The sequence below is a fragment of the Rhinolophus sinicus genome, linkage group LG14, assembly GCF_036562045.2.
Source record: "Rhinolophus sinicus isolate RSC01 linkage group LG14, ASM3656204v1, whole genome shotgun sequence".
NCBI lineage: Eukaryota > Metazoa > Chordata > Mammalia > Chiroptera > Rhinolophidae > Rhinolophus > Rhinolophus sinicus.
In genome coordinates, this window is record NC_133763.1 from 3845355 (window position 1) to 3873095 (window position 27741).

A 27741-nucleotide genomic window follows, 5' to 3' on the forward strand; every position below is an offset into this window, starting at 1 on the left:
CGCACTTGGATTTGCAGAGAACACAAAGTTCTTTTCCCCAGCTCCCCTACACGCATCCCTCCGAAGTGGCTTACAATCTGTTACATGTTTTATACGTTAACAGGATTCCGCGAGCACCAACAATGGGCCAGGACTGGAAAAGAGCCGTTAACAAGGTGGAAGGTCCCTCCCGTCGTGTGGAGAGACCCCCTAAGATGCCACCACTAAAGTCCCTTCCCACCCCTGGTTCTGTCTGACACGACTCCTTTTTTGAACTTTCATTTATGAGACTTAAAAGACAATTACTCATCCAGTGTAAATACAAAACAGGGTCTTTGTTAACTTCTGAACTTGGCAAACACATTTTTTTTATGTCCTCTGTACATCTCATTAACATAGGTGTCCAAAAATTCCGTTTTAATTTAAGTAGCCCAAGCTGCCAAGTGTGTGATATCATCATCCTCTTCCTCTGCCCTCCTGGAAGATGCTAGAACATAAAATGGGGAAAATTAGTCATTGGTGGCATGCACACTTTCAGCACAGAAAACTATGTATTAAAAGGTTATGTAGTTATAGGATGAAAAATAAGTGATAAAAGGGAGAAAACCGGCTATCATTTTAGGCAATCACGTGACCACAGGTAGGGGACATGGGGACAAACCTGCTCGGGAACGCTGTACAGTGGAGGACAGACCCTGCGTTCTGCCTGGTGTTCTGTCAGGCTGAGCCGGGAGGGATGAAGACGGAACATTTGGAAGTCGGATACTTGTCATTTTCTTATTTAATTCTTCCTGCTCCAATTCTTCAAGTTCTGCCATCAATTCATCCTGAACACGGGAGAAAGAAAGAATGATGGAATTAACGTTTCAAGCAGTGGGTTTCCTCAAACCCAGTAACAAGAACATCTGCTACCCAACTGATATGTAAGAACCCAGTGAAATGGAATATTTATTTTAAGACGAAGTCTTGTTTGCAACACTGAGCAATGACTGAAAATGAATATTTTGGGTTGTGCAAATTTGTTGTAGTTAATCTAATACTTCAGTAAACAGTGATTCAAGTACTTTGTACTAGCTGAATATAAAACCTCCCGTTTCCAGGAAATCTACTCCTTGTCTGTCAGTTTTCCAGTGTCTCTTTTCTACTGTCAAAAATTGAGAATCTGTGAAACTCGAACTGGAGGAAATCAATACTCTCACTGGGCTAGTGTTACTGAGAGTAAAACAACAGGTGTGGCAAAAGCATAAAACGGACAGACAGTAAAACGCTCCAAGATACTACAGTTCCTTTCTCAAACTGCCAAAGCCCATATAAAGACGCTGTGTGTTTGGGTTGGGAAACTGCAACTCAAGGCAGGTGTACTGTATTTCTTTCTTTCAGCAACAGGTCCAGGGTCTGGTTTAATTCTGAACTGCTCTCCATCCCAAGTCCATTGGAGTCACAAGACTAGTTTGAGGCGTTAAGGGTTTAAGTCGCCTTATAGCAGATAGGATATCACTTGTAGTTCAGATCTAATGAGCTCCGTGGGCCCTCAGGTAGAGTCCAGCTCCCCTGAGAGAGGCTGGGAGTTTAAACGAAATTTGTCATCGTTAGAATTATGAGGTTGTCCCCACTACAAGTGACCTAAGACACTTTATAGTCGACCAAGGAGAGTCTTCGTTTCTTCACTGATTCATCATTGAGCAACGTTACTGAGGGCTCACTCCTGGCCTGACACTGAACGCAGACCTGGGGATGCAACGTTGAACCAACAGTCCCACCTGGAAGGAGGGACTGGTCATGATTGAATGTGGGAGAAAAGCACATAAGCAAATAATTCCCCTCTATTAAAATGAGAGTGGTAATACCATCGGCCATAAGAGGAAATCCGTAAGCCAACCACATCTGGTCACCCATGTGTGTCAGAGATGCCGCAAGCTGAACAACTCTCTGACCACATGCATGGTTACACCTACCCACGAAAAGGAAAGAAACCCTGAGCGTGTGTGTGAGCTAGTGTGCCCCGTGCAGTTGTATGCTGCATGAGTCCCCACGGGCTGTATAGATCAAGCCCCTTCAGAACAAATATTCCGAGGTCCGATTTCTACTCAGGAAACCATCAGGAACAAATACAGTAAAGACACTAATCGCAGAGCACGCTACCCCACACTGAATGTGTGCCCAGGATTACGAGGAATGCTTGATAGTTATTAACAGCACTGAAAAGATGGTGATATTTTCTTTCCCAAATGCTGACAGAATCATCATCTCCTCCATCAGGTACCAGTCACTTATTCATTCATTGGTAAAAGAATTTTATAATTTAAGAAACTGTAGTGATTAGTGATCCAGTAACTTTCTTTTTATAGATGAGAAAACTAAGGGGCAGAGAAGTGAAGGGCGTTATACACAGTTTAGTGAAACGGCCCACCCAGAGGTCCTCAGGAGCCGGGAGCCCTTCGAAGCTTGTGAGCCTCACCAGGGCTGGGCCAGCTTTCCGTAAAGGACCACACAGCACTTTGCAGGCTTTGCAGGCCAACATGGTCTCTGTCACATACTGGTTATTGCTCATGGTTATTGGTGGTGGTGTTTTCTGCAATCCTTTAAACACGTAAAGACCATCCTTAGCTCATGGGCTAGGATTTGGCCTGAAAGCCAAAATTTTCCGACTCCTGGGACACACCATTTTTAAAAGTTGTTGACCCCCAATCCTCATTTTCTGGGATTCTGTGGAGCCACATCTCCCCTTAGCAGAGGTGTCATTTTTAGTGGCACGTAGATGTAGGAAGTCACGTTTTTCACCATGCTACTCTGAGAACTGGAAACGTTTCCGAATCTGTCCCCATCCTACTTGTTGTGCTTCGAGTAGGACCACTGAAATTCACAGGGCCGACGCCACCATTATAATTACAGTCTGTCTCATTGGACTGATTCAGCCAAGTGGACTGTGTGTGTTAATACGCCCGCCACGTTTACTTTGTTTCATAGCCTGAGTAATGAACAGAGGCAGCCTAACCTCTCCTTTAGCATCCACAGCGCACGATGCGTCTGTTCCTGGCAGAGTCACACAGCCTGTTTTGTTTTGCCCAGATGTGCAAGCACTCAATTCCTCCTCATTATGGGCCATTTCGGCTTCCACCATTAAAGTCACGCGCTTTACATAATGACACACTGCTTTTCCTTAATAGCTGAAGACTTAACGAGGGGCTGTTTGCCAAACTGTAGTCATCTTTCCTTCGGATCAGAGCTACTAACACTTCACTTCCCTTGTAAGGACATTGCTAGCAAATGTCATGGATTCTTTGATGATATGTAAGGAAACATTTAAGGAGTGCTGCCTGCTCTGCATGGTGGGAAGCTAGGCTTTGCAGCAGCCGTCGTGCTCCATCCTTTAGGTCGTGTCACCCACTTACCTCATCAAAGTCGTCGCCAAATCCAACCCGTTGAGAAAACGCTTCTGAGATTTCTTGGGCGACATCCTGTTGCTCCGTGATCTCTTGCATCAAATCATCTATCTTGTTCAGATCCCTGAGAAAGCATCGTTGGTTGAAATAGTTTAGGATTTTACTTTAAAATTAAGAATTCAGATATAATCCCATATAAACAATGAGTCCATGTAATATAAATGCTTAGTTATTTCAGTAGGACCCCAAAAATTCCTGGCGGTGACCTTGATAACTTTAAAAGTGATTTGCCTTTCAAAAAATGAATAATCCTGTACATGCATGTATAATCCTGTAATACCTTTCAGATATTAAATAAATAGCCACGACATTTGGGAGTCACGTTTGAGAGAGCAAATTATTTTATAGCAATTATTTTATAAGAATCCTTGTAGACCCATTTTGAAATTTTATCTGGTAAGGCATATGTAAAATTTAAATATATGCTACTAGGTATCAAGGCTGCAGGAAATAATGTCACGGACCCCCAAGAACCACCATGAGTAAGATAAGCTGGAACAGCTCTCAGCAGCCCCTGAGTGGCAGCAGCCTTTTGTAGGAGCTCAATTCTGGAACCAGAGGACTGTCACATTCGCCCAGTAGCTTGGTGGCCCTGAATCCCTCTGGGCTTCCCCAGGGCTGCTGCCCCCCTGGGCGCTCACTGGTAAGGGCAGGATTAGGCATAAATCACCTGAGAAGGACCAGCAACTGCAGCAAAGGCATCGGGCAGCCCAGGCCCAGGGTGTACAGCTGCTTCAAGGAACCCCCCCCCCCCCCGCCCCGGGCCCCTAACCATGGGCCTAAGTGGTCAGGGGCTGACGTACAGGACCTGGACGGCTTCTCCAGGATGAGGCCCAACTGACAGTGCCAGAGACGCGATGCGTTTCCTTGTCATTAAGCAACCCAACCCCTGAAATTCTGATTCCCAGAGGAATAAGTCTTTTGCACGTTTGCCAGAAAAAGCTGAGTATTTCGATATAATTTCATGCAGTAATCAGAAAGAACACGTTGCCCACTCTCCTGCCCCCCCTTATTTCTAATTCTTATCATTCTATTTGTGACAAACATATAAAGTATGTATGTATAAAAAGGAGCATTGAAATTTGGGGCTGGGGGTGAACTTTTCTCAAAAGGAACACGATGGGAGGAAGTGGCTAAACGACCTGATTCTCTAAAACACTTTAGCCCCCGGCTTCCAGCAAGGTGAGAGGCTCTGGGCTCTGATGGGGACTATAATGATCTTTCTGCAGCCGTCAAAAGTATGGCTGACCATCAGTGAGTCATCAAGGCAAGAAAATGTTAGCAAAAGTGTCTTCGCCGACCCCGGCCTGGCCCTCTTCACCTCTTCCCATCCATGGGAAGTTCTCCGCCTCCCTCGGGCTCTCACTGCTCTGTGCATCTTCACTCAGACTTCATTGTCATATTTAATCTCTGGAAAGGGTCAGGTCCCAGGCAGTGACTTCCCAGTATGAATACAACGCCCATGGTCACTCACCCCTCGACCACTATGAATAAGCAAATGATGTCTCGTATCTCACTGAGGCTCGCAATAACCACATGAGGCAAATACTATTGTTGTCTCCAATGTACAGAAATGGAAACTGAATAGAGGGGCGAAGTAATGTGCCCAAGAATAGTCGGCAGTGGACCTGGGATTATCACCCAGAAAATCGGAGCCCCAAATCCATGTTCGTAACTATTATTCTGTGGCAGTGGTTCTCATACATGGTTAGGATCAGAACCAGCTGAGGACCTAGGTTACAAACACAGAGGTCCAGGCCCTACCCTCCTTCCAGGAGCCTGGGCAGCTGTATTCTCATAAGCAGCTTTCCGGGTGATTTTGATTCCCACCCACGTTTGACAACCACTCTGCCATCATTCTAACACACCCACAGGTGTTGACATTGAAGCTTTTTTTTTAAATTATGAGATGAGAAGTTACAGGTGGCCTGTCAGGCGACTGGGAAACCTTAAAGGCAACATGAACGTCCTCCATGTTTTCATCTTTTTTTGTTTTGTTTTTCTGCCACCATCACTTCCTCTCATTCTCTGAGGGAGCATTCCTTCCCGACATGTCCAAAAAGGCTCAAAAGGGTAAGTCCACTCTTGCCCCAGTCACCCTCCAGCTCTCCCAACACCCAGGGGATTTCTGGCTCAGACGGAGCCCAAAGCCACTCACATGTTGTCGTGGACGGATTTCATGGCTTTGGCCGCAAAACCCATGTTCTTCAGCACCTCGGTGTTGGTGTGAGAGTTCTCCAGGGCCTCTCTCTGGAACTCGATGGTGGACAGCGTGCCGTCAATCTGTGTGAGCTGCTTCTCAAACCTCTTCTTTCTCTTTAGTGCCTGTAATGCAGCTAAATATGGGAGAAGCCACGTTTGTAAGGCGAGAGCCCAGTCCCTTCCTCGGGGGTCATTTGCTCAGCGCCAACCATGGACTCAGCATTGTTGTCGCCCTACAGACAAAGAGGAGACCAGGGAAAGCTGAGAAACTCGAGGGGAAGCCCTGTCTCCCCGTCACTTGCACCAGGTATCACTCCTACAAACACTGTTATTCTTTTCATCCAAAGACCTGGCATGTGTCAGAGGATGAAAAGTCAATTTTCATAGTCCATAAAATGCACCACAGAACTGTTCCTGTCAGTACTGGATTTAAAAAAAAAGGATAGATATGAAAATAGGAGTAAAAAGTCATGCAAGAGAAAAATAAAACTTTAGAGGAAGGAAGAACTTTAATGACTGTTTACTCTAACCCAGTTTCCTTATTTCAAAGACAAGTTAATTGAGACCCAGACAAGTTATATGACTTGCTTGAAGGTAGACAGTGAGTGGCAGTCCAAACTCTAGGAGGCCAAACGGCATGTCTTGGTCTGAAATGATTATGAGATGGGCCGTTAAGGTTTTGTCTAACCATGAGCGCCCATGAAATCAACTGCTAGAGTCACACTCAAGAATCAGATGGCATACTGGTGACAGAAGTATTGCCTTCAGAGAAATGATATCTCAATACCCTTTGTAGATAATCTGTTTGCTTGTTTCCTCTCTGGAAATCTTTAAGACTTTATTTTTTACCTTGCAGTTAGGAAATTTCACCAGTAAGTCTAGGTACATGCCTCCTTTTTTTTTTTTTTCTTTTCTCAAGTAAGCATTTATTGAGTGTTTTTACTCTGAAGAGTCAAGGCTTCCTTCATTTTGTGGAAATGGTATTCTTTAATTTTTTTAATTACTTCTTTTCCTTCCATTATTTCCGCCTACTTTCTTCTGAAATCCCTATTCATGTTTATATTATCACCCACACTGTGACCCTTTCAAAGCATTCTTTCTCTGTTCTCTCTTTTGAAATCCTCTTGCAACGGATATTGGATTCCTTGGGTCTATCCTTCAGCCTATTAATCTATCTCTCTTTTTGATCTATGTTCTTGGAGAATTCCTTAACTTTATATTCCAGATCACTAAGTAGTCTTCAGCTCTAGTTATTCTTTTTTTTACCCTTTCACTGATTTATTTTTAATTATGCTTTCAATTTCTAAGAACTTTTCCTTCTAGCTGTTCATTTATATGGCAGCCCATTCTCGTCTTATAATGCAATTGCCTCTGGAATCTCCCTGAAGATGCTAATCCAAGTTCTGTTTCTAACATTTTTTTATTTCTTCCATTATTTCTCTTCCCTTGGGTTCAGCTGTTTGCCTTCCTTATGTTGGTCCTGCTCTTTCATGCAATCACCTGTCCCGAGACTCTTCTGATCTTATGGGTTCATAGGTGTAACTAAGAGGCTAGAATAGTCAGCACGAGTTGATGTGCCTCTTGTGGTTCTGTAGTGTGTTTGTCTCTGGGGCCTCTCTCTCTCTCTCAAAAGGGAAGGCTGTGCAAAGCTCTGTGGGTGGGGCAAGCCCGCAGAAGTGGGTGGGGCAAGCCCGCAAGCAGCTGCCTTCAGTGGGTAGGGAGCAGGCAGACAGCCTGGGGGTTCCCACAGCTGACAAAGAAAGGCTTTAATTTGGGTGTGGGACGTTAGTCTATATTTCCCTCGAACGGTGACTTTTCTTCCCTGCCCTTCCCTGCCCTGTGGACAGTGGGGGTCCAGGGTTAACTCAGGCTCTGTTCTGCTTCCCTCTCCAGATGCAACACCACAATTTCAGTGCTTGCTGAACAGTACTTACACTTATTTATAGAACAGTTCCTATTTGTTTAACCTTTCCTTTAGAAAAGAGCCAAAACATTTTTTATAAGTCATCTGGCATCAAGGTCTTTTCACAAAACCACTCTGTGGAGAGGCTCTTCACATCAGAGTTGTATGAGGGTTTCCTGCCCCCACAGGGAGGATGGCCGGTCAACTCCCTGTGCTGACACCCTGCCTGTGGACCCATAGCTGCTGCTACATTGATCACACTGTCCCATAATGACTTGTACAATCAGTTCCACCCACCTCCCCTTTGAAGAAAGATTCTGCTCTCCTGTTTCCCCGGTACCTACCTAGCACATGGCCAATAAAATACGTATCAAAAACTGACATTGATTATCTGCTATAGGCCACGCTTGTGCAAAATGCTTTACGTGCATTATGTGACATATGGCATTAACTCCATAAAAACTCCAAGAGTAGATGCTATTATTGGCCTACTTTACAGAAGATGAAACACACGAGTATTACATGAATAAACCTGATCATTTGATGCACCTGGTGCAATGGAAAACGCATGGCCTCCAAGGCCAGAGTGTGAGTCCTTCTTCCGTCCTCGGTAGGTGTGTGCTCTTGGGGAAGTCACTTCCCTTTCTTGAGCTTCAGTTTGCTCTTCTGGATGTGGGGACAGAATCCCCAGAAGGCTGGGAGACTTAAAAATCAATGTTAATTTATGGAAAACACTTTACATGGTCCCTGGGCATAGTAGGGACTTCCCAACTTGATGTTATTACTAATAATTGCTATTTATTTAACATTCATTAATTATTAAGATGGTCTATCTTATTTCTGAGACCACTGAGCAACAAGTTACCCATTTTTCACCAGACATCACCAACACAGGAATGTGACATTACAAAAGAGCTCCACTTTTCCAAAGGTGCAGCAGGAAATACTCTTCAACAGAGTATCACTACTCACCCTGAGAAGCCGAGCTCCCCACCCACCATACCCACAGGGGAATGTTCAAAGTGCGTCCCCTCCCTGTCTCGTCAGGCTGGTTCTGCGTCTACACTTATTTGGAACCTATTGACCCAAAAGCATTTTCCTTTTTTTTTTTTTCTGAGACAAAATTTAAAGTTCTCCATTAAAAAGTACGCCATGTTTCCTAGTAAGAATTAACTTTAGATTACTGTCTGCAAATCAGGAAGCAAGTTACTATAAAGGATGAGGCTTTGGAGCCACCAGATGTATGTTTCAATCCCACCTTTTTCAATTAATAACTGCATAAGAAGCTCAGCGTGTGACCTTAACTCTTTGTAAGTGATGTTTGTTCATTTGAATCACAGCAACAACAACAAAGACACCTGGAAGATGACAGTAGAACACTGTATTCTGGAGTCAGTCTGCCTCCTCTGAAATCCCGGCTCCGTCTATCCATAGCTATGAGACCTTACGTAAGTGGCTTACTGGAAAACAGAGCTACAGCGCATTTGGTTGCTGAGGATTAAGTGAAATAACATATGCAAAGTGTTTCGTGCAGTGTCTGGCACATAGTGCATCATCACTGAATATCAGAGACTTCAGAGGCCCCATCATAGTCTCCTTCACACGATTGTCAGAACCATGTGGTGTGAACAACGTGGTATAATGCCTAACCTGGCAAATGCTTGTTATAAGAACAGTAAGTTCTGGTTGGGACACAATTTTAAATGCCTCTGTTAACATATGGTAGCTGCCTTTCAGAATATGTGGGAGAGAAACTTGAAAATTCACCCAGCATTGCGATCTCAACTGACACTATCATTCCCACACCACAACCTACAGACTGGCCTGCACCAGAGTCCCCAGCTCTGGGGAGCCAGGCAGGTGATGAAAGTAAGTGAAGCAGACAGAGGTGAGGGGCAAGGCCTTCTTTGTTTTCTCACCTGTGAGAGAGAAAAAGCTAGAGGCACGTTGCTCTACTGTAACAATAGAAAACCGTGCCAGCGTGGTAATGAATGGCAGTGGGCACTGGCCCCGGCATCAGGGAGCCACAGGGAGGATGGGACGTGGCGACTGGAGAAAACAGTGCTGCTCTCATGGAAGCAATGCCGCTGGGCTCCAGTCCACGGCTGCCATGCAGGCCCAGGCTTCCCCTGATTCAAAGAAGCAAGGCGCCTGGATTCGCATGCAAAATCCCCCCCAATTTAAAAGCTGATTTACAATTTTGAAGAAAACCTGGTGTGAGCAAAACCGGTGATTCCCGCATGGCTGGATCTGGCCCCAGGACACCTGACACTTCTCGCAAATTCTGCCAGGCACTGCCAGCTTCTCCCAACACTAAGACAAGAGGCTTCTGTTCCAAAGAGCCAAGCAGCGGACGTGAGGCATCTCCCCGTGATCTGCTCCTCACATGCAATGACGATGCCAGCGGCCCACCATGAATCGGACAGGCTCTGACTTTGTCTTCTAATAAACCATCTGGGAGAGAAACAGCTGTACTGTTTCCAAGACACGCAACAAATCCTGCAAATGAAGGCTCGCTCCTGATTTGGCAAAGAGGAACATTTTTAGGTCTGTGTAACTTAACCTGCATGGAAGGTGCAATTCAATCTCCCAAGCTCCTGTGTGTATTTTGCAGCAGCTGGTGAAACCTGGATGACATTCATCATAAAACAAAGGAATTGACTGTATTCCTTTGTGGTGGAGAAACAGCGGGCCGGCGGGTATCGTCTCCTTGCATAGCAGTGATGTGCCTCCAGCAATGGAGTCACAGACGTGTCCTCTGTCCCCTGCTGCTGGGGGAGCATGAAGAGCCTGCACTCCAGCCTGCTGAGGGTTGGGACTGAAACTGGAGAATTATCCCCTTGAACCCAAATCCAGCTAGCCCTGTACGACTTCACCATGCTGCCAGAGCAGGAAGGCTTCGGTCACCTAGGAAAAGACCTTAAAACAGCAGAAAAGAACTGCAGGTTCACTGCTCATGTAATGACGAGGGCAACAAGGTCCATCTGTTGTCCTTTCACTCAGGGTGTGCAAGTGGGTGCATTGGGGATCCTTTAGTTGGCCAAGGAAGAACCTTTTAGGAACCAACATATCCATGACTGCAGACTAGGAAACTGCTTTACGACAGCTCGTCTCTGTCCTGCGAAGAGATGGTCTCTAGAAAAGTCTGGAAAAAGTAATCCCAGAGATGGCTTAAAATACACATGGCACCCATAATTGGTTACGTCCTCTTTTGCCTTTAACGACGAAGTTTCATAATCACTTTGTTTAATTGGAGACACTTTACTAAACTTTAATGTAAGCCCCGTTCTTACTCACCCACCAGTCACTTCAGTCACTACAGAACACCTTCTGAAGTTTGTGGCCGCTTGTTTTAGCTCTCAAAACACACAATCTGAATAAGCAGCTTCCTAAGCATTCCACAAACGGAACAAAACCAAACTGTTTCAGTTCAAAGTCAAGGGTTCGATTCGAAACAGCTGGGGGAATGAATACTAGAAAAGTCTAGCACTCATTTGGCCAGGGCCACCTCATCACAAACCTCCCTGGCCTTCTTCACTTCTCGAAAATATTCCTTATCATCCCCTTGTCAGTCCACAAGCGCATAGGAAGCTCCGCCAGCCACCCAGCACCACAGGAGGTGCTGCGGGGACAAAGGTATAAGACTCCAATCTCAGAGGAGGAAAAACAGGAAATGGGCCTTCACTCACTTATTCCTCATTCAACGAGCATTTATGAAGCACCTCCTATGTTACAGGAGCTGTGCCCAGGGATACGAGCATGCGTACGTGACATCCTTCACCTCAAGTAGCAGAGGAGACACAGGAGAATGACACGAGACGTGTACAAGGTCCAGGGGCCACACAGAGGAGTGTAAGCTCTCTCTGGAGGGCAGGGGAGGGTGTCCCAGAGGAGGCCGTGTTGAAACAGATGACTGTCCGCAAGGGACTCAGACACACTGTTCACTGGGGAACATGAGTGATGCAGGCATGGCACAGACAGCCCCTTCCAGCACCCGACCCTCTCTACCCTACTGCAGAGCTCCTGCTAACCCGGGTTTCTGGCTGAGATATGTAAGAAATCAGAGATTCGGAACCTCAGAACTAAGCAAATCACACCAGCTTGCCACACTCGCTGGGTTGTATAGGTAACCTCCATATTTTAGAGGGCTCGCCAATACTGAACGCCATAAAAAGGGAAACCGCGAGCTAACAGGAAAGAGAGCATAGCAGTGTCCGACGGGATTACACAGCGCAAAGCAGGTGCCTGAGAGGACAAGCTTGGAGCTGAAGGGATGTGCTGAGGAAAGGGCATTTGCAAGTGGACTATGGCTGCAAGCAAGCCGGTAACGTGGGGCTGAGTTTTTGCGTAATTAAATGTTTTAATGTATTAATTAAAATTTACTTGATATTCTTTGTAAAAGCCCAGTTAATGTTTAACACCAGGCAGAATATATAGCTAATTTAATGAATGTGTTTTTTACTTGCTAGTACTATTAGTAAGCTCACAAATTGGTAACCTGTGGGCCTGCTATTGCCTAGAATATAGGGAAAACAGTATGAATATGAAACCAGCAATAGTAAACAGAGAAATTCAGAAATAGTTGGCTATTCTTAATTCTATAGGGTGGATACGTGTACTTATGGATGTAGTTTTATATTACATGTGTGTATATGCGTATATGTGTATTTGTGTGCATTTCTGTGTGTATGTATGTGTGTGTGTGTGTTCTAGAATATGGTTCTATATTCTACTTATAAACAAATATTTTCTATTCACACGATGCAGCAGTATTTTCTACCATTGTGCCCGTGGCTTACAGGTCCTCTGAGAACCCACAAACTATACCCCTTTCACTTTCACTGTCTATAATTGTATGATTATTCCTTTGAGATCCTAAGATCACCAGATGTCAGGAAATACACAGCTCCTTTCCTCAGGGTGACTATTACTATTACTATTTGAAGTTATTTAAGAATAGGGTTACCTTGAAATTGCTGATGACCTATACTCTTCTTTCCTTTTTCAAACCTAAGTGGGAGAACCATACCCAAAAAATCCAGGTAGTTTCTACAAATGAAACTTTTCAAACTGCTCACAAAATAATAAAACATAGGCTCTTGCATATGTGATCTTTAAAGTAGGTATACATTTATTTAACATAATTATAATTTTTTTCTTGCTGCAGTAGAAATTTTGAGTTAGAATAATATCGTTGTTCAGACTCCAAGGCTATATTGACTTTCACTTGACAGGTATAAAATACATGCAAAGAATTGGTCATGTAAACTGCCCACTGGGAAAACCTGTTGCACAATGTTATTGCTCTAGCAAATAGGACACACCCACTCTGCCCAGGCAGCACACAACCGGTGCGAAAGAACCAAACGAGTCACTAGAGATTCATGTTTGAATAGAAAATAAAATGTCCAAAGTGCTTGTCAAATATTATGGTTGCATCATTTCACTCCTCTAAATTTCTATGTTAGACAAATATAAAAGTGTAAACTTCATTTAAGTTAGGTGCTTGACATTGAGCTTTAATTTTTAAATCTAGAATTGAACTTCTAATGCAAGGGTTCCTGACTTTTAGCAGAGAATAATCAACTTTTCCTGTCCTGTAATTTTTAAAAATCGCCATTTTTGTCGGCTTGCTTTTTGGGGGTTTGTTTTGTTTTGAAGGTAGCCATGCCCATGTTGGTATTGATGTCACTACCGTGTTTCCCCGAAAACAAGACCTAGCCAGACAATCAGCTCTAATGCATCTTTTGGAGAAAAAAATAGTATAAGACCCGGTGTTATGTTATGTTATGTTATGTTATGTTATGTTATGTTATGTTATGTTATGTTATCTTATCTTATCTTATCTTATCTTATCTTATCTTATAGACCCAGTCTTATATTATAGTAAAATAAAACCAGATCTTATATTAATTTTTGCTCCAAAAGACGCATTAGAGCTGATGGCCCGGCTAGGTCTTATTTTTCGGGGAAACACGGTAGTCCTAAATACTGAGAAACACACCGCTAGCACTAAGTACACCCAAGGGCAAGCGTGTAGTAATTTCCTGCCATAGATCCTTGAATCTGTACAAATCAGTGACTTTGGCATAATAAAGTTAGTAATAAACTTTCTACCTTATTCTACCTTATTGTAGCTGATTCAATAAACAGCAAAATAGCACAAATCCAGGAAAATTATATTCTTTGCTTAATGTAAATATTTCCCAAAATATGGTAGGCTATTCTTCAGCTTCGTAGAATGTACATGAGGAGGAGGAGGGAGAAGAAGGTGAAGGAGGAGAAGAAGGAGGAGAAATGAATGTTCCAATATTTATAATAACGCTCCGAATTCCTGAACGAGAAAAGCAAACTAGATGCAAGGTTGCGTAACACAAGACACTGTACCAATTACCCTTCTGGAAGTGGCTATCACACACCAGCAGACTGTCAAAATCTATGCCGCAGATACTTGAAGGAATGATTCTAGAAAAGAAATACTCTGCACTCCAGTTTCTAAGGAAGCAGAAAAGAAGACAGCGGTAACTAGCAGCCAATCTGAGCTCACAGATGAAACACAGCAAACGAAGTTCCTAACCGTCTTCACTCGGGTTCCTGGATGCTGACTCCAGGAGACACCATACACCACCACTGTCCTAACCTTAGGCCCGTCACAGCCATCCCAAAAGCTCTGAGTACCGCAATCCTCAACCTTATCCCTCATCTCTTGACACAGAACCTCCTGGTGTGGCATTTTAAAAAGCTTTCCAGGGGATCTGATGACGCTAACACAGTATCAGTTCATAAACCAGCATTTGTGGCCCATGGGTGTGTGACTGTAGTTTGGTGTTAGGACTATAGTTCTTAAGGCATATTGAGGCATTGCTAGGGAAAAGAGACAACGGTGGCAATTTAAGATGATAATGGCTAGAAATGTAGGTCAGGTGTATTAGTCATAGCTGGATGAATAACTGAACTCATTGAGCGTTGATCTGTCCAACTGGTAATCATTCCTTAGCAGAATCTCCGATGACCTGTGGTTACCGTCATGCAGAGGGTATCCTGGGTGGAGGTCCCTAGCGGCATGCCGTGAGGCTCTGTCGTGGGTTCTGTCTTACTCAGTGTATTTTAACCAAGACGTTGACAGCCATAGAAAAGGCTGCTGACCACCTTTGTGACTGATTCAACTAAAAGAAATAGCTCATATGTAAGACAAAATTAGAATAAAATCTTAATTTTAAGACAACTGAAAAGAAGATGATCGTCAATAGCAACACATGTAAAAATGCCAAATGAAAGCTTAACATAACTTAACTAAGGGGGAGAGAGTCAACCTGGCCAGGATGTTTAACCCCTTCCAAATGCAGCAGGGAAAGCAACTGAGATGGCCTCTGAAATGCAAACTGAGGCTGTACTAAGAGAACAAAATACAGAGCCCTCCGTGCTGGTCAGCGTGCGAGTGAGAGAGTGGGGGTGTGAGTCTGTGCAGGGTCTTTGCCAGGGCTCAGAGGGCACAGGGAGGGAGTGGGAAAGCGAGAACGTGTAAGTGACAGGGCTCTCAGGGCTGCTTCAGATGTGTTAGTTCTCCCACCCAGGGGTGGGGACCCAGGGGGACTCCTGAGGTGGGGGAGGGATTGGAGGTGGGGTCCTATTTCCATTGCTCTGTGTTTTCCAGACAGAGAAGGCCAGTTGAGTGAGAACAATGCCTGGCCCAGACATAGGTAGTTAATGCCCCAGGAATAAAGCTTGTTCTTCTCCCAGCCCCAGAGTACAGTGTGGTAGAAACAATCAGATAACTGGAGGCAAACAGAGCGCTGTGTTACAGTGCTTGGTAGTCGCTGGAAGACTGGAAAACGCGGAGAGCCTTCTAAGGGTCTAGGACCAAGAGTCACGGCACCATACGAACATCCCTAAAGAAAACTAGGTTCAGATCTCTGGACCCTACACTCGACCTACTAAATAGGAATGCTTAGGGAGGTACTCGTGAGTGTCCAGTTTAACAAACATCCTCAAGGAGCTTTGATGCAGGTGACCTGACGATCACATTTTGAGCAACTCTCTTAAGAAAGGCGGTCACCAGGCAAGTGATAGCTCCCAAGGGAACTCCCATCCTTGGGTCCTGCCGTCTCTGTCTCTGTTACCTGAGCTAGGCCGGTGCCCTCACCCTTTGGCTCTCCACTACCTGACACGGATGTGGTTCTCCGCACACAGAAGCACTTGCACAGAATTCTGCTCTGCGCCGACTGTAAGAAAAAGCAAATTCCCGAGCCGGAAGGGGTTCCAGCACTGAGCTAAGCCAGCAGGGCTGCACACACCTGGCCCCAAGGATGACTAGGTCTGTGCGTGACTCTGAAAGCAAAGGTGCCCTGGCTCCAAAATACAGCCCAGGCTGCAAAGAGAGCCTCGTACACAGGAGGCAGGCTGTCCACCACACACACGCCCGAGGAAGGGGCCCAGTGGGCCTCAGACCCGGTTCCCACTGGGGTCATGTGTGACGATCCTGCATAGGGAATTCGGGCCACTTTCGCTTCCCCCCATCCTAGCCTTTCTTTTCCATCAGCCCAACAGCCTGGGGCCCACTGACACCCCAGACTGGACCCACCCCTTTTTACATAGGGACGTGTTTGGAGCTGTTGGTCAGCTGGGACAAGGTATGCAACGGGGCCGGGACTAGGAGTGAATTCAAGGGAACTCTCAGAGTCGCACAATCCTAGGGGGTGCTACCTGGCCTCCCCGGCCCTGGTAAGGACACTTCCACCCAGTAAGGGGTAACCGAGGAAGTGACCAAGGTGGGGCTGTGGAAAGGACTCTCAGAGGGGTGACCGCTGTCTTCAAATATGTGAAAAGTCTTCATGTGACAGATGGAGTAGATTGATTCCAAGTCATTCCAGAAGACAAAATGTGAGCCAGTAAGTGGAACATACTAGGAAGCCAATTTCAGCTTTAAAAAAAGAAAAAAGCTGTCGTTACATTGGCTGGTATTTATAGAACACTGAATAAAGGCCTTTACACAGTCATGTCTTTAAGCCTCATGGCTCTGAGAATCAGCCTTATCATAGCCATTATGCAGATGAGGAAACTGAGAATTTGACAGGCCAGGGAGGTGGTCTAAAGTTACACAGCCCAGGCAGCGCTGGGACCCAAACCCAGGGCTGTCAGCTCTGGCGCCCAGGCGCTTACCTACTACACAAAGTTACTTTCTATCAAGTGCATAAAACTTGGATCAGGATATTAAATTGAAGCAAAATACCTATGACCATCTCTCAGTGATACTATTTAAAAAAAAACTTCATAAAGGAGATTAGGACAGCGACCCCTGAGACATTGCACCAAACCAGTGCAGCGGGAAGGGTTTGCAGTGCGTTAAGATACTGGTACTCTCAGCTCCTGAGGCCGCCAGCCAAATATCACCAGTGCCCGTGGGTGCCATAATGTGACAAAGGCTAGGAAGGGCTGCAAGACTGAGGGACTCAGATTTCTGCCTCATTAACATTACTGTGGATTTGGGTCCCTAATCCTAAACTCTGGACACAGAAAAGAATCACCGGGGGCACTTGGTACAACAACCACTGCCTAAGCCCCACCCACTCAATTATATCCCAATCTATGGGGATGGGACCCAGACATCAAGGTGACTTTGATCTACAGCCAGGATTGGAAACTGCTCTGCGGGGCCGTGCTCAGCCGAAGTAGAAAAGTGATGTATGAAAAGTGTGCTTTTCCACCAAGCACACTCCTAGCTAGAGAGCAGGAGACCTATCGGGAATGGGAACAAAGCGCATTCAAGAATGTCTGACCTCTTAAAGCGTTTAAGCAATTCCTGAATCTCGTTCCCACCATTACTCTTTCGGATCACCAGGGCCTTGGCTGCAGCAAAGCCAGTTTGGTGGGGCACACTCAGGTTCGTTCTGGTAGATCACGGTGACTGCCAAAGAAGTCTGGAGTGAGCAGCATTAGCTACCACCACACAGCTTTGCAACAAGTTACAATGAGAGCAAGTGTCAGGCTAACTCCCGCAAATCACTTAGGAACAAACATACACTGGGCAAGAGACAAAGCCATTTTTCACCCTGTTCCACGAACTCAATGAAGTCCCCACTTTATGTCTGTTTAGGTTCAACCCACCTTATGTGAAAGGCTCCCTGCAGACGCAGTGATGTCCCCTGGCAGGTGCTGTGCCCTGGGGGAGGTGGACTCGCTCAGAGACCCACCTGAGCCAAGGACCAGACACTGCACTGACCTGAGCTGGAGCCTCAGGTACCATCCTGACGGTAAGTTACTTACACCCCCAGCACATTCTTCCCACTGGTTCTTGTGTGGGGGGCAAGGAAGTGCTTCTAAACCCCGGTGGCCAATCCACCTGTTGAGAATATACACAACTTCGCCAATAAGCTCCCGTTTCTAACGCTTACTATGCTCATTTCAGAGTTCCTCACTTTACCAATAAAACCCATTTTCGACAGTCAGAATGCCGTCAAAACTTCTGTTGTTGCAGAGAAATAGACCGCGGGAGAATGTGTAGACGCCAGAACTGTGGTTCTTTCTGACATAATACTACTCAACTAGTACTCTCGACAGCGTGTTTGCTGGCCAACCCCTCTGGAAGTAAAAGTCCAACTGCATGTGCATGTCACCCTGATTATCATGTAAATAACAGCCATTCTAGCTCTGACATTGTGTAACACAAGGTCCATTTCTGTCAAGTATTTTGGGCCTTCCATTCGTTGCGTGTGAAAATACTTCTTAGGGGCCAATGGAAGACAGTATGTGTATATGAGTTACCAGGTTTATTTGGTGATGCCGATATTGCCAGGATATTCCAAAGCATGGTCTCTCATCGCATTCTTTCCATCATTCAGATCGCAGATGACCCATGCTAACCAGCTCTTCCTACTCCAAGGGCCCCCGTAGAACCAGGCCTGGACTAACACCGGTGTAGCTCCCAAAGATAAACTACAAAGAGTAAATGGATTTTCTGACACCAATTGAGTATCTGCACTTGACACTTGCATGTATAGCGTCTCTGACTTAAGGCAGTCAGATCGATGTTCTTAACTAGCACTGGCTTTATTTTTTTTTTTTTTTACTGACTTTATAAAGTCTACTTGTTTACACTTTAGTGCATTGCCAATTGCAGAACATTTCTATATGTGTTTTACAATTTGGTCTTCCGAAAACAAATGTATATTTTTACCACTTCCTAGACGCAGATGTTCAATTTTTCAGATTTTTTGAAACCAATATTTACTAAGCAACCACAGTAGATAAAGCTACATACAGATCCAGACGGATGACAAAACAAAAAAGAAAAGAAAACCTTTTACAGACACTAAGCAAACATCAGTTTGATAAAAAAACATCAGTTTTTATCAAACTGAAGAGGAAGGCAGAGGAACAGAACAACCAGTGAGTTTTTGGGAAGCCATAATGGCAGTGCCTCTGTAGAAATTGCCATTTGATAACGCCCCAAAATATTTTCAGACATAAAGTAAAAATAGAAACCAGCACTTAACTCAAAAACAGGCTATAATGTGGCCAAAAGTTATAAGCAATGGCACAGAAAAAGATGAAACTTGACTTTTTTCTATTGTTGGTAAACAGAGGGTATGAATGTATCAGGACCATTTTTATGGGAACCAGTAGGAAGTCAAGGTCAGCTCCAAGAGATATAATTCCTTTCCTGCATTGAACAATGGCAGCCTCATTTGGGAGAAGCTCAATCTCCCAGGCTTCGTTATGACTTAAGAAGGCAAGTTCCAGCTTTGGTGGTGAGCAGAGTACTGTGTGGCCACTTCTATTTCAGGGTCTGCCATTGACCTTGAGTTAAAAGAGCAAATCCCTTCAACCTCTGGCTGGGTTTTATATGTTCCACAGGTGCTGTTTACATCTATTGTCTATAGAGAGAGCTGTACACCGAAGAAACCAATTAACTCTGACAAAGAAAGAAAAGTTCAAGGTGCAATGTGGGGCCCGAAGAAGCATTACTGACTCAAAGTCCCTTGTGTGTGGCAAAGCCAGTGCTAGGAAATTTAATATTTAATTCCCTGTCTTTTTGTTGTATAATGTCTCGACTGCATGACAGCCAACTAAAGTCTCCGACAGCTGAGGCATCAAGGAAACCAACACTACTAGAATATACTTCGCTGGAGATTTGCATGCAAGTTAAAAGGTGTGATTCAACAGCCAAACCCGGGGTAGAAAGCCTGATTTTGAGTGTTGAGCTCAGCAAGCCAGGAGCAAAATTTAAGGAGGCGCCAAAAAATTCAGTCATCAAGATACATACTATGTTCATGCCGTATATTTAAAACTCAAAATTAATGAAAAAGTCCACAATGAACAAAATATCCCATTTAAAAACAGAATTTTAAATAAAGAAGTGCCATGCAAAACACATAAGAGCCAGAGGCAAAAGACAAAAAAAAAATCAATAATAACGATCCTGTCTTTATTTTAAATTTTGATATTTTGTTCATCGTGGATTTTTTCTTTTGGCATTAATTTTGAGTTGTTAAAATATTGCATACAAATAGTGTTCCTCTTGGTCACTGAGATTTTGGGGGCCCCCTTACATTTTGCCCTCCAGGAGCATACAGGGCTCAGCTCAACGCAGTCCCAGTGCAGGGGTCAGTGCCAGTTCCTAGAAAGGCTGTGGAAGCACACCTGGCCGCCCAGGGGACAGGTGCGGTGGGCTGGGCTGGCCTGTCCCCAAGGAAAGTGCTGGGGCAGGAAGGTGGGAGTCCCCCCGGGCCAGTCCCGGAGCCTACCTCGCTTATTCTGCGTGCCGTGCTTCTTGGCCAGGGTGAGTTCCCTCTGGATTCGGTTTTCCAGGTACTCCTGTTTCTTGCCCAGCATCTCTTCAGTTTCTCGGAGTCGGGCCAGGGCCTCCTGGGGGCTGGGAGCTGCTCGGCTCTTAGAAGAGCCTCCCCCTTTAAAGAATTTGCCCAACTTGCTCATGGCTGTGGAGCCGGGGGCCGCCTGGGGGACAGGCAGCGAGACCGTCCTCCAGTCTCCAGGTCCCAACCTAGAAGGCGGCGCTCCTGGGAATCAACAAGTCGTCGGGGCAGGTGACACACACTCCTGGGCATTTCCTGGCGCCAGCGCCCCGCCCTCGGCTTGGCCGGGAGGGGAGGGCGCTGGAGTTGGACTTGGCGCCACCTGCCCTGGGGAGTTCGGGGACAGCTGGGAAGGAGCGCAAAACTCAGGACCGCAGCCAAGTGCCGCGTTGTCCCCGCTGGGGACAGCAAAGCCATGTCCCAGGGGTCTTGTGGGGAGAGAGAAAGAGAGAGAGAGACCCTGATAAACAAAATGCTTTATTCCATAAGTGTTTGTGTGTTGTGTTTGTGGAGTGTGTGTGTGTGCAGTGTTCCTGTACTCCGTCTCTGTCCTGGTGAATAAAAGCATTCAGACTTGCCCGCGGGGGTGTGTGGGTGTGGGTGTGGAGGCATGGGCTCACAGGACAGGGGTCTGCCACTGTGACGCAGGTGTGCAGGCCAGCGGCTTTCTCTAGGAGCGGCTGGCCAGACTGGGCTTGTCTCTGCAGGTGAGGAATCTGGGCAGGCCCCTGACGCTTGGCTGCCAGCTGGCATGGGTCACTTCTAGATCAGCCTTCCGTGGCTTGAAGGGGCTGAGATGGCGGTCATCTCTTTCCCTAATGTCAGGAAGCTGAGTGTGTGTGGTTGTTGCATCCGATGCTGTAATTAGGAACCAGCGTGACTGTTAGTGTATCAGAAACCTTTCATGGGGTGCCCTGGTGTTGGGATCTACGTCACAGGCCTTTACAGAGGCAGCGAAGTGAAAAAGGAGAGAATGTCCTAGAGAAAAGAAGCATTCTTTTTCCTTCGTGCTCCCTATGCGTCAGTCCCGTCTAGGAGAGCTGCAAGCAGAGTTTGGTAAGATGACAGGACAAGATACGTAATGTCACAGGCAGTGCTGAGCCTGCGACAAGGGATGGACTATGGAATAGGGTTCTAGCTGTCAGGGGCCAGCATGGGCCCCACGTAATAGAGCCTTATTTGAGCAACATTACCCAACCTCACCAGAACCACTTTCTGGTCATTAGCTAACCACTGACTGTTAAAGCGGAAGAAACCACGTCCATCACTAAGACATACACCTTGACAGCCAAGATCAGTAACCCAATTTGTCGGCCATCGTACTGACACAGAAGCAGCAGGTTGATCCATTTTATCCAGCACTGGAATCGCCAGCATCAAATGTTGCCAAAGAAATTAGACATTTTCACAGGAGGCTCACAGGTTTATGTCTCACACACTAAACCATGTGAACTTCTTTCCCCCAAGCCACAGCCAGCCACATCTTACCATTTCTCACCTGGCCATCCAAAACACTGATGGTCTGTAACACATATTTTGCTCTAATGTCCTCTGTATTGGAAACTGTAATCAGTATTGTATTTTATCATTATCTAAATGTTTCATGAGTCTGTTTTGGAACATATTTTCTCAGTTAGATTGTAAGCCCCTTAAGAGTTGAGAAGTAGCGTGCATTCTGCTACAGTTTCCATTGCGGGTCAGTTTAACCAGCCTTTACTGAGTGTATTCTATACATAAGGTGTTGGGAATGTAGGAATAATCTGCCCAAAGAAGGTTTCTCTTCCAGCCATAGCAGTAACATCATTTTTTCTGAGCACATACTGTATACTCAACAAAATACTGGATGCTAAAGATTCAGCAGTGAAAAAAGAAAAACTAAAAGCACGCATTGTGGGGAGCCAACTTTCTAGGTAGGGAAAGGCAGACAACTCATTAATTAAGAAAGCAAAGTACTAGATGTACTGTGGGAAAAATAAAGCAGGGACTGTTAGAGAATTTAGGTTTTAGACAATATGTGCAAAACTCTTAAGTCTGATGTTTTAGGGTTCAATAGAGGCAGGGCTTGGAGACAGAAGAGGAGAGTACTGTGAGATTGTCCCCAACTCACATAGGGTCCACACGACATGCTAATAAAAATCTTGCATTTTATCCAAAGAGCAAATGTGCATCAATCAGAAATTAAAACAAAGCATTTAGTCATTAATTCCTATTTCAATAGAAAAAAATCATCAGTTTCACCCAATTTAATGTTTAGCACTTTCAGAGATAAGATACATGAATTAAAAATCATTCCCTCCCATTAATACATAACCTCAGTAGAGAAAAGATAACACTTGCAGGCAAGCAAGCCATCCAAATATCTATTAGTACTTAATCCAGCAATGGGATATAGAGAATAAATTTTTAAATCAATGATGTAGAAGCTGGAAAATAACACATTAATCTTCATTCAATACTCATCCAACAAACGCGGTTTCATAAAGAGTTCTCAGCATCTAGTGTATTTTTCACTTTCTAATCTCAATTGATCTCAGCTAATACAGAGGCTGTTGTGAGAGAGAATGATCTTGTTCAGGATGATTTACCATGGTTAAGATGGCAAAGGAAATTGGAAATGTATAGATCTGTTCAAAGACCTAGGCGTCGGGCTAATTGATCCATTTTGGCCACCCCGTGGAATTACATCCATTTTTGGAATACCAGATAAACTCTCTAAAGCAACAGAAGAAGAATTGCCCTTTAAACATGCTGCAGAATCATCATCAGAAAGCTATTTATTAAGCAGCTCAACAAGCACGTAGACATTGTTTTCATCGGCAGTTCTGTGTCTTAGAACCAAATATTCGTTGTATATAATACTCGGTCACAACAATGGGTACAAAAGTAGCCATTATGAAACTAATAATTTTGCACAAATAAAAACTGTGCTGACCTAATTCGGAATGCAGGTATATGGTGCCTGTGACTGAGTTCTGCCTGCATAGCTCTTTATCCACGTTGTCTCATATCTCTGTCTGTCCTTGACCAGAAAAAAAGTCACAGAATCTAAGGATTATCACATTTGGCTGTAAAATGTGTTCTACACCAACCCCTTGATGGACATAAAATGGATCTAACCCTCGACCTCACTGTCGCCCTTACCGCATAACCTACCAAAGTGGATTCTTGCGCTTTCCTTTCCCGCCTGAGTTTTGTTACACTACCTGCAAACAGCCACCTGAGATTCTGGACCTAACCGAGGAATGCACAGACCATCTCTCAGTTAGTGCTAACCATAGCTTTCCTTTTGTTCAGAACAGAAACCGCGACTCCTCTTTCTCTCACACCCCACACCCAACCCATCAACAAGCCCCATGGCTCTAACTACTACACAAACCTGACCACTCGCCGCCACCACCACTGCTCACTCCTGCTCAGAGCCACTCTCATCCCGCATAGCCATCACACAGACTTCTAACCTGACCTCGCCAGGATGGCCTTGAGCCTGCGGCTGTCTCCCTGCAGAGTGAGCCAGGGTCAAACCCCCACTGACTTCCCACCTCACTCCAATAAGAAGCCAAGCCCTTTCACAGATGTCTTCACGCCCCTCTATGAAGTGCTATAGACCCCCACCCTCACTTCACCAGAACCTCCCCGTCCAATCCTACCGTCCCCCCATGTCCACTCTGCTCCAGCCACCCTGGCCTGCCCACTCTGGCTCAGATTCACCACGCACACTCTCACCACAGAGCCTTTGGGTGGACATGGGGGATGGTAGGATGGCTGCTCTTCTGCCTGGAAGCCTGTCGACACTGACTCGTTCATTCATTGATTCAGTGGACAGAGTTTTTTTTTTTTTTTTTGAGGACTTACTATGCACCAAGCACTGAACAAGGATCTGGTGACACAATGAATAAGACACAGCCTTTGTCCTCAGGTGACAAAGAGGAGACGTATTATCAATAGTCGTACAAATACAATCGCAGAAATTGTACTAAATGTCACCAAGGAACAATTCTGGGAAATATAAGAATGTAAATTGGGATAGGTAAAAAAAATATCCCCCCCTCTGGTTGTCCACATCCTAATCTTGAAACCTGTGATTATATTACTTTCTCTGGCTAAAGGGACTTGGCAGGTGTGAGTAAGTTAAGGATCTGGAGAAGGGAAGAGTATCTTGAAATATCGAGGTGGACTCAATGTAATCGCAAGGGTCCTTATAAAAAGGAAGCCAAGGGGTCAGAGTCAGAGAAGGAGATTGCTGGAAGGGGAGGGATGGTGAAGGAAAGCATAAAGGAGAGATGTGAGGATGCCACTTTGCTGGCTTTGAAGATGGAGGAAAGGGTCATGAGCCAAGGGATGCAGGCTGCCTGAGGGACTGGGTTCGCCCCTGGAGCCTTCAGAAGGAACGCAGCCTCGCCAACACATTGGTTTTAGGACTTCTGACCATCAGCCCTGTAATATAATACAGGTGTGTTGTTTTCAGCCACTAAATGTGTAGGAATTTGTGACAGCAACCCTAGGAATCCAGGATATGTTACAAAGGATCTGATCCAATCCATGGCAGGTCCTAGAAACCACTTTTGAGAGCTGAAAGATGCGTTGGTGATAACAGCAAGTTTAGGGAAACCAGAAAGTATTTTTTTGCTAAGGGTCTAGCCCGTAAGGGTGGACAGGAGGATAGCTATATGCACAATTAGTGAAGAGGTCATTGGGAAGGTGAAGGGAGACCGTGGTTTTAGGTGTTGGGAACAGGGAGGCAGGAGTTCAGTCACTTTTATAAGCCATTCTATGAAATATGGATATAATTAATAATAGTAACTATCTTAAATTGTTGTGAAGATTAAATGAAATGATCCACGTAACTGCCTGGTACATAATAAAGTAACCAAAGAATTTTCGCTGTTATTACACCTAAAGTTGGAATTTAGAATGTTCAGGATTTGATTTAGAACATGGTACACAAGATAAACTGATATTCGGAGAGGAGAAATTATTTTGTCATGTGAATTATGTAATATCTTACCTTTTGTTTTATTTATTCCCGGAATAGAAGTGAGCTATTGCCGTGAGGATGCTGTGTTACAAAACACCCCAACACTCCAGGACTTTTGACCATAAGCATTTCTACTCAAACTCACAGACATAGTGAAATTTGGCTGGGCTAGAAAAGGCTTGCCTGCATAGCTCTTCTTCAGCACTCGGTCAACCGAGGTTGGCTCCATGCTGTGGGTTGGGCGCAGGTCTGTTCCATCTGTATCCCTTCTGGGGCCAGATTGAATGGCATCTTCATAGATTGAAAGAATTACAATGATGAATGAAACATCAATCCAGCCATCAAAGCGGTTATAGCCTGTAAGGGAGAAAATATGCATAAGAATAATTATAAATTTAGAAATAACTAGATTTAATAGAGAAGTACAGATAAACCACCATTAAGAGTCCAAAAGAAGGAGTGACTCCTTTACAGTGGGAAGAATAAGGGAAAGCCTTGAAGAGGAGTCTACATTTGAATTTGGCCCTCAAGGATGGACAGTAATTTGATGTGTATAGATAGGAGAAAGAATGTTCCATGACAGTGAGAGTAGCACAAGACACAAGGGCATGTATAGGCTATCTGTAACAATTCAACTTGGCTAGTGCATAGAAGAATTAAGAAAAAAAATTTTTTTTCATTCATTAATCCACTAAAAATTAATCTAAAATATAGGCTCAGGGCAATTATAATACAATGAACAGGAAAAACAGACATGTTCCCTGTCCTCACAAAGCTTACATCTTAGCATGGGAGACAAATTTTAATCAAGTAATCATACAAACAAGCGCAAAAGTAAGTCTGGGATAAATGCTTTGAAGGCGATATGAAATGAATGTAATCACAGCAGGATGTGTCCTAGTAAGGGAGAACAAAGAAGAATTTCCCAAGGAAAAAATACTTGAGCTGACAACTAAAGGAAAAGCAGAAATGAACCAGATCAAATGGGGGAGAGAAGAGCATTCCAAGTAGAAGGGACAGCATGTGTCAAGGGCCTGTGGCCATAGGGAGTACAGAGTGTGAAGAGACATTTGAGAGAGAAGGAGTGAGAGAAAGGTAAGTTGGGCCAAGATTCGAAAGATTCTAAATGCCAAGCAGAGACATCCCTCCATAGACTAGGTGAGTGCCTTAAAGTTGGGGACCATATCATATTCAATTCTGTATCAAATGTAGAATAGTCTCTGATATGTAACAGATGTGACTTGAGTGCAGATTTTATTTTGTAGCTAATAGAAGCCACTGGAGATTTGGGGGGCAGGTCAATTATAATACTGCCTGGTTAGTGCTAGTAAGAAAAGAACGTAAGAAGTGCCGCTAGAGCTGATGGCTGGTGTCCTGGAAGGACTGAATTTTGCCTGTGCCCTCAGAAATCCTTCCCAGGAGAGAGAACGACAAAATCACATTCTGTAGGTGGGGTAAGAGAGAAATCCATTTCTTCAATTGATCCGATGATAAGGATGGATTTACAGTTTGAATTTTTAAACATAGCTTCTCTGGACCCACCCCAGGCCCTCTAAATCAGACCCAGAGTGCGGTCTAGGCAGCTGTATTTATAAACAAACATTCCACCTGATTCTTATTCTCAAGAAATTTGGAAAACCCTGGTATAGAGAACATTGAAGGGAAAAGAAAAGGCATGTGCAAAAGCACGAACAAATGAAGAGCCAGAAGGTATATTCAGGAAACGGTGGGAGAGTGGGGAGGCAGAGGGGAAGGGGTCATTGCTGAGGCTGGAGACTGTGGGAAGGTTTACTTATAAGGCTTCTCCTTACCAAGCTAAGGAATTTTGTGAGGAAGCTCTTAGGCAAGGAAGTGAGCTGTGGGGGAGGAAATAACCAGAGAAGTGAAGAGTACAGGTTGGAGAGACATTTCTGAGGCACGATTGACAGTTTAATTGGTACTTCCCTGAGAGAAGTAAGAAAGGAGGTGGAGACTAACTCCCAGATTTGTAACGTGGTACGTTGCCTTTGTTAGGGAGGGGTTGGCATGTGAGACAGCACTCCATTTTGGACTTGAGGTTTACACGACAAATGACACCAAGTACATATGTCTAATAGACAGATGGAAATAGTGGCCTCCAGCTTGGGAGACAGTTCTCAGGGCTGAGAATACGGGAGTCACTGGAACTATGGGAATGTCCCTTGTGTAAGGATGTAAATTGATAAATGGACCAAGGACAACATTGTGGGCAAACAGACGTGTAAGTGGCACCTAGAAGAGGTGTCAGCAAAGGAGACTAGATACGGACGGAAGAGCTGGCAATTATAGTCTTGGCTACTCTAATCGTCTAACGCTTCCCCCCGGCTAAGTGAACTGAAAAAAAATAACAGTATTTCCATTCTGATTACATTGACAAAATATATATTTGCCACCTAGCTAGAACATTCT

General features: G+C 44.8%; 1 protein-coding gene across 2 annotated transcripts; it reads right to left on the reverse strand.

Moving 5' to 3' along the window:
* Nucleotides 1-293: 293 nt before the first annotated feature.
* Nucleotides 294-25478, reverse strand: CHMP4C (charged multivesicular body protein 4C). 2 transcript variants are annotated; one of them, XM_074318498.1, is made up of 6 exons: nucleotides 25345-25478; nucleotides 20271-20767; nucleotides 5581-5758; nucleotides 3372-3486; nucleotides 641-806; nucleotides 294-466 (listed from the first exon to the last, which is right to left on the reverse strand). In XM_074318498.1, exons 2-6 carry the CDS (start codon nucleotides 20458-20460, stop codon nucleotides 402-404), a joined length of 714 nt encoding a protein of 237 aa, XP_074174599.1. In that variant the 5' UTR covers nucleotides 20461-20767; nucleotides 25345-25478; the 3' UTR covers nucleotides 294-401. The 2 variants fall into 2 exon arrangements, with proteins under 2 accessions (XP_074174599.1, XP_074174600.1); XM_074318499.1 differs by lacking the exon at nucleotides 25345-25478 and having other exon boundaries at nucleotides 20271-20855.
* Between the last annotated feature and the right edge of the window lie 2263 nt (nucleotides 25479-27741).